Source organism: Eublepharis macularius, chromosome 7, assembly GCF_028583425.1.
Source record: "Eublepharis macularius isolate TG4126 chromosome 7, MPM_Emac_v1.0, whole genome shotgun sequence".
Lineage (NCBI taxonomy): Eukaryota > Metazoa > Chordata > Lepidosauria > Squamata > Eublepharidae > Eublepharis > Eublepharis macularius.
This window is the reverse complement of record NC_072796.1, coordinates 10,956,947-10,975,050: the sequence shown is the minus strand read 5'-3', so window position 1 is coordinate 10,975,050 and position 18,104 is coordinate 10,956,947. Positions and strand designations below refer to the sequence as shown.

The 18,104-nt window shown below is 44.7% G+C and overlaps 1 protein-coding gene across 1 annotated transcript in view; it reads left to right on the top strand.

The window, feature by feature from the left end:
* The first annotated feature begins 1,171 nt into the window (after positions 1 to 1,171).
* The window catches only part of MTRR (5-methyltetrahydrofolate-homocysteine methyltransferase reductase), a 30,209-nt gene continuing 13,276 nt past the window's right edge, over positions 1,172 to 18,104 (top strand). The window contains exons 1-9 of the mRNA XM_054984988.1: positions 1,172 to 1,217; positions 4,703 to 4,860; positions 8,216 to 8,369; positions 11,808 to 11,925; positions 12,847 to 13,190; positions 14,349 to 14,479; positions 15,247 to 15,400; positions 16,135 to 16,223; positions 17,371 to 17,551. Of these exons, the coding sequence (XP_054840963.1) occupies positions 4,717 to 4,860; positions 8,216 to 8,369; positions 11,808 to 11,925; positions 12,847 to 13,190; positions 14,349 to 14,479; positions 15,247 to 15,400; positions 16,135 to 16,223; positions 17,371 to 17,551 (1,315 nt within the window). The 5' untranslated portion in view covers positions 1,172 to 1,217; positions 4,703 to 4,716. The remainder of the gene's footprint in view (positions 1,218 to 4,702; positions 4,861 to 8,215; positions 8,370 to 11,807; positions 11,926 to 12,846; positions 13,191 to 14,348; positions 14,480 to 15,246; positions 15,401 to 16,134; positions 16,224 to 17,370; positions 17,552 to 18,104) is intronic.

The following is an 18,104-nucleotide window of genomic DNA, read 5'->3' as shown; positions in this document are numbered from 1 at the left end:
GGCGCTACTATATTCACCGAAACTATATTCGCTTCCTCTCTCCATGCATCTGACGAAGAAAACTGTGATTCTCGAAAGCTTATGCTACAATAAAATTGGTTAGTCTTAAAGGTGCTACTGGACTCTTTTTGATTTTGCTACTACAGACTAACACGGCTAACTCCTCTGGATCTTTTGGTGGGAAATGTGATTTTTTTTTTTATTAAAAAAAATGTTGCGGTCAGTTCCAGAACTGGAACAACTAACCTGACCAAGATGGCCTGTCCGTAGCAGTAGAAAAGGGCGAGAGTCCCGGAGCACCTATAAGACTCACACAATGTGTGGCAGGGCGTGAGCTGCGATTCAGGAAAGCTCTTGAACAACCTAATGCTCAGTTAGGAGCCACCCGGCAGGGGCCCGACATCATCTCCTGTGTTACAGTTGCCAGCCCCCAGGTGGGGCCTTGAGAGGTCCTAGAGTTACAAGCAACCTGGAGACGACAGAGATCGGTTCCCCTGGAGAAAACGGCTGCTTTGGAGGGGGGGGGGGCAATACGGCATCACACACCTCTGAAGTCTCTTCCTCTCCCAAGCTGCACCCCCCAAATTCCTGAAACCCCCAGCTCAGAGTTGGTTTTATTTATTTATTTACATTCAGTCAGTCATTTGTGTTCATTTTCACTGATTCAGCTTTGTTGGCGGATTGCACAATGTGAGTCAGTACAGCTAATTCCAAAGGCGTTAGAGATGATGAATTTGATATGGATTTTTTATGTACAACGTGCAATATGAATTCTTGATACTCCGGTCTTATGTATACATATTCCTTGTAGTGACTATTATTTATTCACTTTATTCATAGAAAATTTTTCAACACACACATCTATACATACACACACAGTGGTCTTCAATTTTGTTTAGCCGTCCTTCACGGTTGCATTTTCTTTGGAGTTCTCCCCTGGAGGTTGGCAACCCTCAACGCCTCTGCAACTGCAAAAAAAGCCTCGCTTGCTTCTGCGAGGAACAAAACCTCGTTCGCCTTTACAGCGCCACTGGGCAAGAGGCGGACGGTGCAGCGGGCGCTCAGCAGCGCTTACTCCCGAGAAACTCAGCCTCGCCTCCGGATGCGCTGAGCTCCGCCCCTCCTGCAAAGGAGGCCGGCTCTCCGGCAGGAAACCCGGGGGCAGAGTGTGGCCGAGCCTCCGAGAAGGCAGCACGTGGGCCGCTCCGGCTCGGCTGGTGAGTTTGACATTCAGCGCGGTGGATCAGGAGTATCCGGGCGTTGCCCGGTACTGGGCTTGCCAATTCTGGGTTGGCAATGCCTGGAGATTTGGGGAGGGGGGGGTGACGTCTGGGGAGGGTAGAGTTTGGCGAGGGGAAAGACAGCAGAAGGTCATAATGGCATAAAGCCCCCCTTCCAAAGTAGCCCTTTTCTCCAGGCGAGCTGATCTCTGTTGTCTGGAACTCGTCTGTTATTCCAGGACATCTCCAGGCACCGCTTGGAGGCTGGCAACCCTACTACAGCCCCGGGGCCAGGGCGCTTTCGGTGCCCAGAAGCAACGGAGCTGTCGGCCTGGACGGGGCGGGGGTTAGGAATAGCAAACCACCCAGCTTTCTTGTTGCACATGTTTGGCAACATTTTTATGGTGTTACACTTTCTGCTTTCACTGACATATGTGTGGGTGCAGTAGCTACTTAAAGACCGACTAGATTTCTAGGGTAGGAGCTTTCGAGAGTCTGGAAAACTCTCTTCCTCTGGAAAACTCATACCCTGGAAGTCTGTTTGGTCTTTAAAATGCTCCTGATCTCGAATCTTGCCCTTGTACTGAGGACCAACACAGCTGCTCACATACATGAAGTTGCCATGAAGCAGGATCTCTTTCTTTTTTTCTGGCAGAATGAAACATGTAAAGTGTGGAGTGGGGGGACAGAAAGTGTGATCTCGGAGTCTGAGATATGCTCTTCACAGGTTTAAAAGAACTGTCTCCATCCCCCAGTTTCTACAAAAAGCTGCTTTCTGTTTGTGAATACTCTGTGCATGCTCAGAATCTCTTCTGCTCATTCCCCCTCCCCCAGGCAGAAGCTGCTGCTTATAACCTTTAAAGCCCTTCCCGACCTTGGTTGCACATACTTGGAGGCCTCAAGTCTCCCGTGAAGACCTCCTCAACATCTTAGATTGACCAAAAAGCTTCTCCTCAAGGTTTTTACTTTGAAGGAGGAACATTTGGCCTCTGTAAGACCCTGTGCGTTTGGGGTGGTGGCACCCAGCCTTTGAACCAGTCTCCCAGAGAGGTGACCTATGTGAGCCCATTGTATTCCCGAAAGCTTTGAGCTGACTTCCCCGGCTCATGACTTTCTTTCTAATTAGTTGCAAGGAGCTGTTGTCTTCGTCTGTGGTGCCTTTGAGCAGATCGAATGTCTTTGCATTTTGCACTTCTACATTTTTTTAAAATTTACAATTGTTATTAGTTATATTTGTTTTTATGCTTTCTATTTTAAGCCAAACAGGTTTCACACATTTAATATAATTATAATTCCCTTTCCAGAAGAAAGGTGCTCAGCATGCGTTCAGAGATGATTTGTCCTTTGATCACTTTAAAAAAATACGTTTTTTTACTACTCTGTGTTTGATGGAGTAAAACAGTCTTTTTTAAAAAAATTAAGGAATGTGTATTTCTCTGAATATATGAAAAATGCCCCACGCCAGCGGGCAGCACCAGATGGCATGAAGTAGCCTTATGGTGGTTTAGACTTTCTTTAAAAAGGAAACAAAACATTCATTCCTGAAGCCTGGGATGGCACTTTGCACATGCTCTAAACCAGTTAATGGCACTCCTGACCTAATTTCTCCTGTTTCAAGCCCCAACTTCCAAGGGTAAAGCTTTTTCTGCTATCTTGCACAACCCTTAGTAAGCAAAGTTATCTGGCAGGATTAAATTCACTTTGTGTCTTTAAGCTAGCCAAAGGTGCACAAAAGCAGAAGCAACTTGATCCTTTTACACAGAACAAGCTGCAAAATAATTTTGAGTTGCACAGAACTCTTGCTTAGGAGGAATGTTAAATGGGAGAATGAGAAGAGAAAATGATGTTGTTGCTACAGGGTGTCACAAAGGCCTGATCTTGGGTTGCACAGATGCTTCCTAGGGTCAATTTTGGTCCTAAGAAAGACCTTATACTACTTTTTTTCTAAATGTTTTCCTGCTATTTTGGCTGTTTGGGAATGCTAAAGAACTATGCTTTAAGGGATACTGGAATGCTTGGATTCCTTCTGGCATAGAAACTGGGGGCTCTTCTTACTCTTATAGGCTACTGGCAAGGGGGTCTGGGGATAAGATAGCCACAGGGGCTAATTTCCAAGGAAGGCTCAGCAGCAACACTTTGAAAACATGGCAAAGGAACAGAGTTAAGCACCTAAGTGACGTCAGTGGTGCATATATCAGTTATAGGGCTTTTTTTCAGGGGGAACGTGGTGGAACGGAGTTCTGGAACCTCTTGAAAATGGTCACATGGCTGGTGAGCGGCATGGAGGGCAATCTAAACGCCCCTCTGTCTGGAGATCAGGGGGCGGGGCCACCAGCCCATGTGACCATTTTTGCCGAGGGCAACCCACTGAGTTCCACCACCTCTTTTCCCAGAAAAAAAGCCCTGGTTATAGTTAAACTGAGGGCATAGTTGAATCCTGAGGAGTCTGCTAGTAAATTAGAATCTCATGGCTGTTAGCAGCATGTTAAGTCTGACTATTTACTTTTTGTCCCTTTATTAGGCTTTTATCTCTTCCTTTCCTACCAGGAGCTTGGGGAGGCATGCATAGGGTTGCCATCCTCCAGGTACAATCTCCAGATGACAACGCTCAGTCCGCCTTGAGAAAATGGCTGCTTCAGAGGGAGGTCTCTATGGCATTATACCCTGTGGTCCCTCCCCAGGCTTCACCTCCCAAGTCCCTAGGAATTTCCTAAACTGGAGCTGGCAACCGTAATGGTCTCCTCCCCATTTTCACAACAGCTTTGATAGATAGGTTACACTGAGGATATGTGAGCGACCCAAGATAACCCACACCCAGGGAGATTTGTGGCAGGAGCTTTTCTCAGTCAGAGTATGACATTCTAACCGCTAAGCTATACTGATTCCCCAAACTAAACTTGCACTAAGTTTAAAGCTACAAAGGGCTGGACTGATATACAGACAGCAAGCAGAAGGCCTTGATCTTGTGTGGGGGAGTGAAATGTGTTTCTTTCTTAAGCATCTTCGTAATGATAGCCTCTTTTCCTTGTTCCGTAGTAGTGACTGGATCTCGTCTCTTTGTTCTGGCCCTGGCTCCTTGTGTACAAATGATGTGCAGCCTTATATATGTTTACTTAGATGTAGGAGAGCCCAGGAGAGCCTGATCTCGTCAGAAGCGAAACAGGGTCGGCCTTGGTTAGTAGCTGGATGGGAGACCTCCAGCAAAGACCAGGGTTGCAGAGGCAGGCAATGGCAAACCACCTCTGCTAGTCTCTTGCCGTAAAACCCCCGCCAGGGGTTGGCGTAAGTCAGATCTCCACAAGTGTAGGTCCCATTTTGCTCAGTGGGACATAATTCCAAATAAGTGTGCACAAGATCTCAGTGTTAATGTTGCTTCCAGAAGAACTAGGTTATAAACAATGTTTTCAAGGGGAAAGTTGCTAGTTCTGAAACTGGTTGTAAAATAATGAATTAAATGGCCACTTTTCTTTTTTGCCCTATAGGTGGCTTTTGAAAGATGTGCTGTGAGACAAATAGGAGGTTCTTGCTGCTTTATGCATCCCAGAAGGGCCAAGCGAAAGCCATAGCCGAAGAGATGTGCCAGCAAGCCAAGGACCATGGATTTGAAGCTGATGTTCACTGCGTCAGTGAGTCTGACAAGGTGGGTTCATTCTCACTGGCGGAACGCTGCTTTAGATGCTCAGAACTCACCGGAGATGAGGGGGGCAAGTAGCTTCCATGCTCTCTCCTGCGGCTTCTCTCTTTTTTTAATTAGCAGATTACAAAGTTAAAATGCACAAAGGAGTAAAGAAAACAATGTAAGCTATACCATAAACAATACATAAACAACTAGATAACAAAAATTTTAAAACGGAGGCAGTACAAACAGGATAATATATATAGCAAATGGAGCAACAGATGACAACCCTATGAAAATGAAAATGCTGACCTGACCAATTCAGTTGACTATAACCTTATTCATTTGAAAATAATACAGTACAAACAAGATAACACGTGCAATAAACGATATGCCATGTGGACTGTGGCTCACACAGGCTATATTTAGTATATAGATAAGTTTTTGTCACCCTCTTGCAATATATGGGAACTCAGCTAACTATTTTCTTCTTTTTACTACTATTTTTCTATTTGAAGGAAAATGGGGGGAAAAAGAAAAATGTTTATGTGCAACTGGTCCAAAAACTCATATGCTACAACTGTGTTCCCTAATGAACAGCTGACTAAACTCTTTTAACACAATAGTATATATAGAATATACAGCAATATCCATCAGTGCATGTAGATTAGCAGAGAGATCGGCACTGCAGTGCTAAAGGATAAAATCACAACCTGCGATAGACTGATTTGATGCGGAATCTGAAGAAGTTGGATGAATATTCAACACTTCTGATTCTCAGGGTGCCCTGAGGTAGAGGCTGGCTGAAACCGCCAGTGGAAATCTGCAGCTTCTCTTGAATGTCCAGAGTTTGGCTTTAGGAATTTCTCTTTCAGTAGTAATATTTTGATTTCTTCTCCATCATTGTACAAATAAGATACTGTTTAGCAGGGCTTTTTTTCTGGGAAAAGAGGTGGTGGAACTCAGTGGGTTGCCCACTTGAAAATGGTCACATGGCTGGTGGCCCCGCCCCCTGAGCGGCACGGAGGTCAATCTAATCTTCCCTCTATCTGGAGATCAGGGAGCGGGGCCACCAGCCATGTGACCATTTTCAAGAGGTTCGGGAACTCCGTTCCCCCGCGTTCCCCCTGAAAAAAAGCCCTGCTGTTTAGATTTTATTTATTTGAAACATTTATACAACATCCTTGGGTATTGGCATACTCCCTGACACTGCAGGTAACAGAGCCCTAAACTGTAAGTAGAATAAAATAATAGTATAAATGTTTCATTTAAAAAATCCTCAGTTGAATATTTGAGAAAAAAAGCCCTCAAAGTAATAGAATCGAATCATAAAATAACCTGAGTTCAGCAGATAAAAACATAATTTGCGGGAGACACTGAAACACAGGCTGGGGCAGTAAATAAGTTCTGCCCACAGTTTTCAGGGGAACTGCAACCTCTTCCCAAATGTGCTGAATCTTGCGAGTGGAATCAACCAACAGCACTTCCATCTTGTCTGGATTAAGCCTCAGTTTGCACACATTCCACCAGCCCATAGCAACCCCCAGGTGAAAATGAGAGGTGTCATCTGCGAATCTCAGCCCAAGCCTGCCGACTTTATTCTGGCAACGCTCTCCAAAAACAAAGAAAACAGAGAGATTTAAGAAAGACAATAGGTTATTTATTTTCAAAATTTATACCTCACCTTTCTACTCTGCTAAGGGCCACCAAGGTGGCTTACCGATTGGGCAGCAGGGGACTAGATGGTCTGTATGGCCCCTTCCAACTCTATGATGCGATGAAAAACATACATAATAAAAACACTTCTTAAAAACCGGTTTAAAAAGAAACAAAAACACATCATTAAAATGTATGTTTTTGTTGGATTTTAATGGTTGAAAGCAATCTAAAATTGTATGAAACCAATCTAAAACACACATACAAAAGCATTAAAAATAACATAGGGCAGAAAGGAGGAATAACAGGGAATGCCAGATGTGAAAAAAGCAACAGAAGGGGAAAGGCAAGGTTACTGATCACATGGTGGGAAATTGGAGTGGGAAGGGAGGAAGCAAGGGGGAGAGAAATGTGTTTGGTTAGCTGTTCATCTGTTCCCCATCTGTTCCTCCTCCCTCAGGATAGCTTCTGGGGGATGGAGGATTCTGTTTTAGCATCACAAGAGCCCTATGAAGCAGGTTAGGTTGAGAGACAGGAAATGGCTGGCCCCAAATCATTCTGTGAATGGAAGTACATGTTGCGAATTACCTGGGAATGCTCAAGTGCAGGATTTTATGTGTGGTCTTCAGTTCTTGTGCAGGCTGTTTCTTGCTGGGCTCACATGAATGCTGTTTCCACGGGAGATCCCTTTGTGTGATTGCATTTGCAAGTGAGCACGAACACTACCACTGAAGGCCAAGCTACAAGTAGGCATCCTGGTCTTGCAACTGTAATGGAGAGCCAAGCTGTAAAACCAGGACGCCTACATTTCCCATCAAAACTTGAGGGAAGCTGACAAGTGTCCAACCTGTGTAAGGCGTCACTTGTAGCTTGGCTCTGAGTCTCAGCTCTGTTTTCGCAGCAAGAAGTTTCAGGGATGGACACCATACTTCACTTCACTGACTTGCCAATTTGCATTTCTTTAAGGTGTGAGAAACAGTCAAGATCTTCATTTCAATGAATGGAGGTTGGAGGTGGGGGAAACTGGGAATTTGGCAGTTGTAAACAGCCTGCAATACTTTCAGCAGTCAAGGAGGAACTGATACTGAACGTGGGAATGTACTCACGCAGAGCAAATTGAAGTGTGACTGTGAGAACGAGTGCATGGGAAGTTGGAGGGAGATGTGAAATGAGGTTCACTTCAGTGTCCCTAGGTACTTTAAATAGAAAAGAGTCCAGTAGCACCTTTAAGACTAACCAACTTTACTGTAGCATAAGCTTTCGAGAATCGCAGTTCTCTTCGTCAGATGCATCTGGCAAAGACAGCTGTGATTCCTGAAAGCTTATGCTACAGTAAAGTTAGTTAGTCTTAAAGGTGCTACTGGACTCTCTTCTATTTTGCTACTACAGACCAACACGGCTAACTCCTCTGGACCTAGGTACTTCGTAATGTGTATTTCCACCAAACCTCGCTCAGGGCCGCTGTGGATTGGAACCTGGGTCTCTCTGCTCGTGTTTCTATCAGACCCCCTGCACAGTGCATCTGTACTGCATAGATATATATCCTTGATATCTTGGGTTGATTATGTATTAAAATGGAGAATCAAGAAGTTTTGGGACAGGTAACAGCAGATTCCAGAAGACCTATAAGCAGCGAATGCGTTTCAGAGTCCTATGACTGCTGATTTGAAACATACGTCTGGGGACATTTTAGTGTCATTTCTTTCTTTCTCCTGGCTTGTAGTATAACTTAAACGGAGAAAAGGACCCTGTGGTTATCGTCACTTCCACAACAGGCGATGGAGAACCGCCAGACACGGCGCTCAAGTTCGTTAAGGAAATTAATGACAAGACCCTGCCACGGAATCACTTTTCCCATTTACGATATGGATTGCTCGGTAATTTGGTAATCTCCTGTTGTTCTTAATAACGCAGGAAAAAACTAGTTGTTTGAAATGCTATATATGCCTTTTTGATCAAACTGTTTAAACATTGACACTCTAACATGTTTGGAGAGCCAGTTTGGTGTAATGGTTAAGAGCGGCAGGACTAATGTGGAGAACGGGGTTTGAATCCCCACTCCTCTGCTTGAAGCCAGCTGGGTGAATTGGGTCAGTCACAGCTCTCTCAGAGCTCTCTCAGCCCCACCCACCTCACAGGGTGTTGGTAGTGGGGGTAATAATAACGTACTTTGTAAACTGCTCTGAGTGGGCATTAAGTTGTCCTGAAGGGCAGTATATAAATCAAATGTTATGATGTGTGCTGGGAGACAAGCTCAGCAAAGCTACAAGACTCACGCAACTTCCTGACCTGCCTGGCCGATAACTTCCTTTTTCAAATGGTGGAGGAATCTGCAAGGGGTTCGGCCATACTAGAATTAATATTAACCAACAAGGAAGAATTGGTAGATGGGGTGAAGGTGGTGGGGACCTTGGGGGGAAGTGACCATGTCCTCCTTGACTTCCAGTTGCTGTGGGGGGCCAAGGAAGTTCGTAGCCAGACTCGTAGGTTAGATTTTCGTAGGGCCGACTTCAGTGAACTCAGAGGCTTGATGAGAGTCATTCCGTGGGGGAGTGTGCTGGAAGGGAAAGGAGCGAGTGAAGGGTGGGCCCTTCTCAAACATGAGCTTTTGCAAGCTCAAGCCCTCACTATCCCAGCAAGATGGAAACATGGTAAGGGCTCCAAGAAACCGATGTCAATGCACAGAGAGCCCCAGAATAAGCTAAGGGAGAAAAAGGAAATGTTCAGGAAATGGAGAGAAGGACAGACCTCTAAAGAGGAATATATGAGGGTTACTAGGTACTGCAGATCAGCCATCAGAGAAGCCAAAGCTCAGTATGAGCTGGGTCTGGCCAGGGGGGCTCACTGCAATAAGAAAAACTTCTACAGATATGTGAAAAGCAAACACAAGGTAAAAGAGGCAATTGGACTGCTGTTGGGAGTGGAAGAATAAACTCTGATGGAGGACAGAGAAAAGCAGACAGACTTAATGTCTTTTTGCCTCTGTTTTCTCCCTGAAGAACTTGAGCCCATCTAGAGATGGTAGTAGACATGACAGGACACCTGGGGGGCCAGTTGACTTTGACAGCAAGGTTGTGGAGAGGTACCTGGCTGCACTGGATGAATACAAATCCCCTGGGCCGGATGGGGTGCACCCAAGAGTGCTCAAAGAACTTTCTAGAGAACTTGCAGAGCCTCTTTCCATCATCTTCAAGGTCTTCTGGAGGACTGGGGATGTGCCACAAGATTGGAGATGAGTGAATGATATCCCAGTCTTTAAGAAAGGGAAGAAGGATGGCCCGGGAAACTACAGGCCAGTCAGTCTGACTTCTGTTGCTGGGAAGATATTAGAGTAGATTTTAAAGTGATCAATCTGTAAGCATCTGGAGGACCTCATAGTGATCTGGGGAAGTCAACATTGTTTTCTCCCCAACAGATCTTGTCAGACCGACTTGGTTTCCTTCTTTGATCGAGTGACGAGCTTACTGGATCATGGGAACTCTGTTGACTTGATTTACCTGGATTTCAGTAAAGCTTTTGATAAGGTTCCCCATGATATTCTAATGAGTAAACTGGAAGACTGCGGACTGAACTATAGGACAGTTCAGAGGATAGGGAACTGGTTAGAGGACTGCACCCAAAGAGTGGTGGTCAATGGTGTTTCATCAGATTGGAGGGAGGTGTCCAGTGGGGTGTCACAGGGCTCGGTTTTGGGCCTGGTACTTTTCAATATTTTTATCAAAGATCTGGATAAAGAGGTAAACGGGCTACTCATTAAATTTGCTAATGATACCAAATTGAGAGGAGTGGCAAACACCCAAGAAGATAGAGTTAAAATTCCACAAGACCTGAATACTCTGGAGAAGTGGGCGGTTGTGAACAGGATGCAATTCAACATAGATAAGTGCACAGTATTACGTCTGGGCCACAAAAACGTGAAGCACAAATATAGGATGGGGGATACACTTCTGGGGAGTAGTGTATGTGAAAGAGATCTTGGAGTAAGAGTGGACTGTATAAATATGAGCAGTCAGTGTGATGCAGTGGCAAAAAAGGCAAACTCAGTCTTGGGTTGTATCAGAAAGGCCATTGCATCGAAATTGCAGGAAGTCATAGTCCCTCTCTGTTCTGCCTTGGTCAGGCTGCAAATCTCACAGAGAGAGATTACCTTGGACTTAACCTGGTTCCCCCCTCCTCTCTCTAGCCCACTGGCACTTGGCTTATAGTCCACGAGGGCCTCCTGACCTCCAACATCTCTTGTTCATGGGTCCTAAGGGACTGGTGGGAAAGGGAAAAGCAGGGAAAATCTTCTTCCTCAAGCCCTGTGTCCTCATGAGTCACAGGACTGAACCCTGGGACCTTAAGGGTGCAATCCAAAGCACACTTAATAGGATATAAACCTGATTTAACTTGGTGGAATAAAACATGCTTAGGTTTGTGATATGATCTCATTCTTTCTAAGATCATAGCTGCAATTACTGTATTGGACTGTACACATTGTTTATTAAGGTTTACCTTTTAGCTGCCAGTGACTTTTAAGCCGGGTGCCTTTGCCATTATTTTTTTTCATATTCTAAACAACAGTTTTGTTCTAGATAATACAAGTGAACACTTTTAATTCTACAAATGTGATCAGTGTTAACCTCCCTTCCCCCCTGCCACAGATGTCCAAATGGTGTGAATCTAGTAGGACTATATAGACAAGATGTGTTTTTTGATAATCCCTGCCACTTGGGCTAGATTGGGCCCTGGTGAGTTGCCAATTCAGAGGCCAAAGAAATGCTTCACTTTCTTCCCCCTTTCCACAACTTTCTGAAGTTGGTGATCAGTTTGGGCAGCTGTCACAAACCTCTTACTCTGAGCATGGAATGAAACCCTGAAGGATCTGGCAGAATCTCCTCTCTCCTCTCCATTGTACAAGTCTTCAGAATGAGGCGATACCAGCAGTCCCAGAATATTCCACATGCTGATAGGCTTTCTTGATTGTGGTAGAGGGTGTCTTCAAGTCATAGCTGACTTATGGCGACCTCTGCTGGGATTTTCAAGGCAAGAGAATAACAGAGGCGGTTTGCCATTGCTTGTGCAACCCTGGTCGTTGTAGGGGGTCTCCAATCCAATTACTAACCAAGGTCAACTCTGCTTAGCTTCTGAGACCTGATGAGATCAGGCTCACCTGGGCTGTCCAGGTCAGGGTGTTTACTTGATTACATTTTTTTAAAAAATCCATTCCATCTTGAATAACTGAGTGTACATTTTGGTTTAGTCTGAAACTCCGTATCTAACCGATCCATTTGGTTTTGCCTTTATGGCCCTCCACTCTTGCTTGGCTTTCTCAGGTCTGGGAGATTCAGAATACACGTACTTCTGCAATGGAGGAAAGCTAATAGACAAACGGCTTCAGGAACTCGGAGCGCAGAGATTTTATGATGTGGGGCTAGCAGATGACGCCGTAGGGTAAGAGCACAGGAGGACTCAGACTGGCGGCTGAGTTCTTCCCAGCTTAGCTATGTTATATATGTTTATATGTTCCTTTAATTGTTTTAAATTTTTTATATATGTTTGTGTCTTAAATACTGTTCAAACTGTTTTGATGTTTGCTGCCTTGGGGACCCTGAGTGGGGTGGAAAGGTGGCACAGCAATGATTTAAATAATAAAAAAAATTAAACACGCAGCAGTATAAGAATTTTGTTTTGTTCTGTGAGAATTCACTAGAACATAAGACTACCGTTGGATCACCCTTTGGTCTATTTTTAACTGTGTGTGTGTTTGTGGGTGCGCATGCACATGCCAGGGGATTCTAAACTGGGGATTTGGGCTTGATGTGGGAAGAGCTAGATCCTTTACCTTTCCAGGAAAGGTCAGAATGACTTTCCACAGCCCTGTGAGAAGCCCTGAGTGTCTTGCGGGAGGGCTACACCTCTGTGCTTATCTCATGCCCCTGGGGGATTTCTTTAGCACCGGGCAGGTCCAGGGTCTGTGGGGCAACTGTTGGCCAAGAGGCATCAGTCTCCACTAGGCTCTTTACAGCAATGGTGGGGTCGGGATTATCCCAGTGCTCCGTGGTGTGGGTTGGGATATTTTCTGCTATCTACTTCAGGAGCACCGTTGGTCCTAAACAGTGCCGTCCTAAGCAGACTTCAGTGGTCTTAGACAGGAGTAACTCTGCTTAGGATTGCACTGTTACGTCTACCGCTTTCACAGCAGAGTCACTGGGCAGAAGAATTCCCAGACTCTTGGGCAGGAGGGTAAGGCTGGGTTGGAATCCATGGGTGGGAGGTAAGCAGGAAGCTTGCTGTGGTTTCTCTTTCAGTGACTTTTACTCAGGGATGGAGGCTGGCATATATCATTTTCGTGCTTCCTCTCTTTTGTTTTAGTTTGGAACTGGTAGTAGACCCATGGATTGCTGGACTTTGGGCTGCCCTCGGTCAAGAATTTGTGTCAAGGAAAGAAGACCCAAGCCACTGTGACAAACCTGCGTCTCTTAGGTCAAGCATAGACTACAAAATAGAGCATTTGAAACTAGAAGATTTGGCAGTGACAAATGGTGTTTTATCTAAAAATGGAGGAAAGGTTCACTCAGTGCCTTCTAGTCAAGACTCTCAGCCTTCCCTTTCTCAGTCGGTGCCTCCGCTTTCACAGTCTGCTCTTAATATTCCTGCTTTGCCACCAGAATACATAGAAGTGGAATTTCAGGAAAGCTTCAACCAGTTCTCCCATGGTGAGGGGCGTTGTAAATGCAGACCTGTGCCTTTCTGGAAGTTTCAGCACTAGATGGCCAATGTTTCTGGAAAAACTCTGTGCTTGTGTTGTTATTATTCGTTTATATTCCACTATTCTACCCAATGTGGACCAAAAGCAGCTTACTATATCCTTCACTCCTTTTTTGTGTTGTCAGTAACAAACTTGTGTGTATTATGTGTGTGTATGTTCTTTAGTTCTGGTTTTTAATTTGGCTTATGATTTGTTTTTATACTACTCTGTTTTTATTTAGCGGCCTTGCTGGCCCTGATTAGGTTGAAAGGCGAGTTATCAATCTTAAAAATAAAATTTATCCTCTCAACAACCCTGTGAGGTAGGTTAGGCTAAGAGAGGGTGACTGGCCCAAGGTCATCCAGCAAGCTTCCATGGCAGAGTGGGGATTCAAACCTGGGTCTCCCAGCTCCTAGCCTGGCACTCTGACCACTACACCATGCTGTCTTTCTCCATAGGGTTGCTTCCACATGGAAGTCTTGCTCCAGTTTGGCGATCCAAATGAGTGGGTTTTTTTTAGCATTCATACAATTTCTTTCCAGGTCTCTCCCAAAGCTGTTCTGATATGATCTTTTTGGCAAGGCTGCTGTTAAAGTGCATTTTCATGCCACTAGGGCACATTTTTTATGATCCCTACCCACACTGTTGCTCTTTTCGTTGCCTCAGGCCCCATGGCTGTTATTTTTCTAGCATCACCACCACTGGGTGATTTTTTTAAATCAACTGGCAGCTGCTAGGAAGCTATAGCGTTGTCCTGATCTGTTACTGTGATCAAGAAATTTCTCTGAATTCCCAGTTTGCATTTTAAAAATGCGGATATCTCCCTGTTGAAAAGGGCTTGGAGTGTGAGTTCTTTCCCCCTGATATGTCTTTGGGGGGGGGCGGGGGGGGGAATTGCTTGTGAATGCCATTTTTTTTTTGTTTTTGTTTAAAGTTCTTTCATGTGACCTATGACAAGGCAAGAGTGAAGAGTTCCTATGGATGAAGTAATGTGTGCTAAACTCCTCTGCTTAAATCAGTGGGGCTTAAAAATGTTTTTTCAGTGGATTGTGCCTATAATTTGTTCTGCTTACACATGATGATGAACTGTGTGTGTACTTCTTTCTTCACTCTAAACGTCTGTCAGCTTGTTTGCAGGAGGTCTGCCCGTCTCTGATTCCAGAGAGTCCCCTTTTCCAAGTTCCGGTATCCAGGGCTGTTCAACTGACAAAGGACGATGCAGTGAAAACAACTTTGCTGTTAGAACTTGATATTTCTGTAAGTTGAATTTGTAGGGTTTCTCTATAATGGGTTGGGTGGTGGTGGAGAGTGCTCTTAAGCCATAGCTGACTTATGGTGACCCCTGGTGGAATTTTCATGGAAAGAAACTAACAGGTGGTTTGCCATTGCCTGCCTCTGCAACCTTGGCCTTCGTTGGAGGTCTCCCATCCAATTAGTAACCAAGGCCGACCCTGCTTAGCTTCTGAGATCTGAGGAGATCAGGATCACCTGGGCTATCCAGGTCAGGGTAACGAAATCATGCCCTCAAGTCACAGCTGACTTATGGCGACCCGCCCCCGGTGGGGTTTTCATGGCAAGAGACTTAACAGAGGTAGTTTGCCATTGCCTGCCTCTACCAGCCTGGTCTTCATTGGAGTTCTCCCATCCAATTACTAACCAAGGCCGACCCTGCCTAGCTTCTGAGATCTGATGAGCTCAGACTCACCTGAGCTATCCAGGTCAGGCCAATGCATTGGGTATAAAACAAATGAATAAATAAAGACCAAAAAACCATTGTCTCAGTTTTAACACCACACAACTTGAAAGGAAAGAGACACTATTTTATAGAAACGAATATCCAGAAACTGCTGTATGTTTTTAGGTAATATGATACAATCACATTTGTTTAGTGATAACTTGCCACTAAGGTGAAGAAATGTATGATAAACAAAAGGAAAAAACACCCATCATGCTCTGCTTCTTCCATGAGCTGTGGCTTTAAACCAGGAAATGTTTAAGGAGCAAACTTGTGGTTTTTAAAACAGGAGACGACTTTCAGCTACCAGCCTGGCGATGCTTTTAATGTGATTTGCCCCAACTATGCCTGTGAGGTGGATAAGCTGCTTTGCTTTCTGGGACTGCTGGAAAAGAAAGAGCATCTTGTCTGCTTGAAGGTTAAGCCCGGCACTAAGAAGAGAGGTTTGTTTTTAAATGATTCATCACCTCTACTGGATGAAATGTGTCTCTATGTATTGTCGAAGGCTTTCACGGCCGGAGAACGATGGTTGTTGTGGGTTTTCCGGGCTGTATTGCCGTGGTCTTGGCATTGTAGTTCCTGACGTTTCGCCAGCAGCTGTGGCTGGCATCTTCAGAGGTGTAGCACCAAAAGACAGAGATCTCTCAGAGATCTCTCACACTGAGAGATCTCTGTCTTTTGGTGCTACACCTCTGAAGATGCCAGCCACAGCTGCTGGCGAAACGTCAGGAACTACAATGCCAAGACCACGGCAATACAGCCCGGAAAACCCACAACAACCAAATGTGTCTCTGTTTATAGGTTTTTATTGTATCTATTTGTGTGGAAAGTGGCATATAAATTTTAAAAATAAATACTGGAAAATGCTGTAAACTTATCTTTCAGAATTTTCCAGTGTGAAAAATATCCCGCCCCCCTCCAGCCCATTATATTTTATTTTCTTCCTCTATTTTTTGTATTGGTTGGGTTTTTATCGTTGGTGTTCCTTGTCACCTTGCTCAGATGTCTGTTTTCTAGACTGCTCCTTGTAGAGGTTATTGTTAGAAGTGGTATATGTATGGTGGGGAGATGTGTAGTATTATTTAATCTTCTAGTACACATTTTGATGATTAGCTGCCCTTCCAAAGAGAGAAAATGATTCTTAGTTTATTCCTTGTTTGTTTTTTCCTTTAAACAGGAGCGGTTGTGCCGCAGTATATACCTGAAAATAGTTCTGTGAATTTCATTCTGACGTGCTGTCTGGAAATAAGAACGGTTGCCAAAAAGGTTTTTACTTTTCTTAAATACCAAGGCTTAGTACCTTTTTGTACAAATCTGTTGGGATTGTTACCTCTGTTTTACTTACTAGCAGTGTCAGTTTGTATGTACCTTTGCAACCCGGTAGCTGTCTCCGCATCGTCTGACATTGCAATTCAATGGTGTTTGGAACTTGGAACCTCGAGGGTCAGGTAGAAGGTTTCCCATGCCAGCACTGTCCATTGATCTTTTGCCTGATTCTGAGGGAATACGTTTTAAGAATTCTTTCCAGTTGCATCTTTGCTGAACAGTTCAACACCTTACATGAGTTTGAAAGTAGCCACTACTTTCTGTAAACAAATGGGTAAATGCTGCAAGGCCATGGAGTTTTTGTGAACATTCTAACTAGTGAGGGGAAAGACAGCCCTGGTTCATACAGGGTCGTTGTGGAGAAAAGCCTGCACGTGACTATGGCAGCTCACAGTTCTAAATACTACTATAGCATCTTTCGTGCTCTTCTTGCCACTACTGCTGACTTCTCCCTTCTGTCACAATCTGGCTTCTTCTTGGGTGTGCAGCAGCAGACCAGAACACGGAAGCAGCACAACGCCCTTGTTTTTCTCTGCTGCTCAGGAGAATCCACGTGCCACTGGGCTGTGTTGGGATGGTAAATGTGCCGGTAGCTGTGGCACTGAGATGCCTGACTGAAAGGGTACTCTTCATATGTGATGGTAGCACTTGCTGGAAATGCTAGCTCTAAAGTCACAAACTGGCTTTTTGTGTTGTGAAATCAATGAAGGAAAAATAAATATCTTTATTTTAAAACTTAGGAGCTGCTTTTGCAAAGATCAACAGTATATAATAGGAGACTTGTTAAAAACAATGGAGGAAAAATAAATCTCTTTATTTTAGAACTTATGAGCTGGGCCGATTCCGCACGGCTTACCTGAAGCCAGAACGTTGCAGGACGTTGCGGAACATGCCAGCAAAAACGCAAAAGACTGCGTTTTCTCGTGCGAGTTTTGCGCGATGTCGCGCGAGAAAACACGATCTTCCGCGTTTTTGCCAGCATGTTCCGCAATGTCCTGGCTTCAGGTAAGCCATGCGGAATCGGCCCTGCTTTTGCAAAGATCAAAGCAGTATATAATAGGAGGCTGTCTCTCCTATTCCTTACCAGGCGCTTTTACGCTCCCTAGTAGAGTATACAGCTGATGCTGGAGAAAAAAGGCGGCTTCAAGAGCTGTGTAGCAAACAAGGGGCGTCGGACTACAATGCTTTTGTCCGAGATGCCAGTGTCTGCCTTCTGGATCTGCTCTCTGCTTTCCCATCCTGCAAGCCCCCATTTAGCCTGTTGATTGGTAAGTAATTGTTTCGAATGTACAAAAAGGGGACAGAGTGACTCTGGAAGCACATGGGCATGTCAGAAATAAGGCGCCTTGACTACACTAAGAAAGAATACCGGAGCGTTGTAGTGTCCATTGACACCTTTTCTGGAGCCCTCCTAGAAAGTGGGTGGGGCCAGTTGAGGCTTCTGCCCAGCAGGGCTTCAGATTGGAGACCTAATTGGCTGATTGGAGACCAGTTTGGTTGTGATTGGAGGTCTGATTGGTTGTGCAGATTAAAATAACATTCTTTTGGTTATAGATCCAGAGGAGTTAGCTGTGTTAGTCTGTAGTAGCAAAATAGTAAAAGTGCTACTGGACTCTTTACTATTCTTTTGGTTGCAGCTGTCACCGTAATACTGGTTTTATTCTCTCTCCTACTCCTGTTTCCCAGTGTATTGTCAAAATTATTCCTCTTGCCCCCTGCATTTGGGCTCCCTTTGTGTCACCACATCCCGTGGCAGCCATTTTGTGACTGAAAGGTACCCATGGGCTTTAAAAGGTTCATCTTTCTCTTCCATAGAGCGAT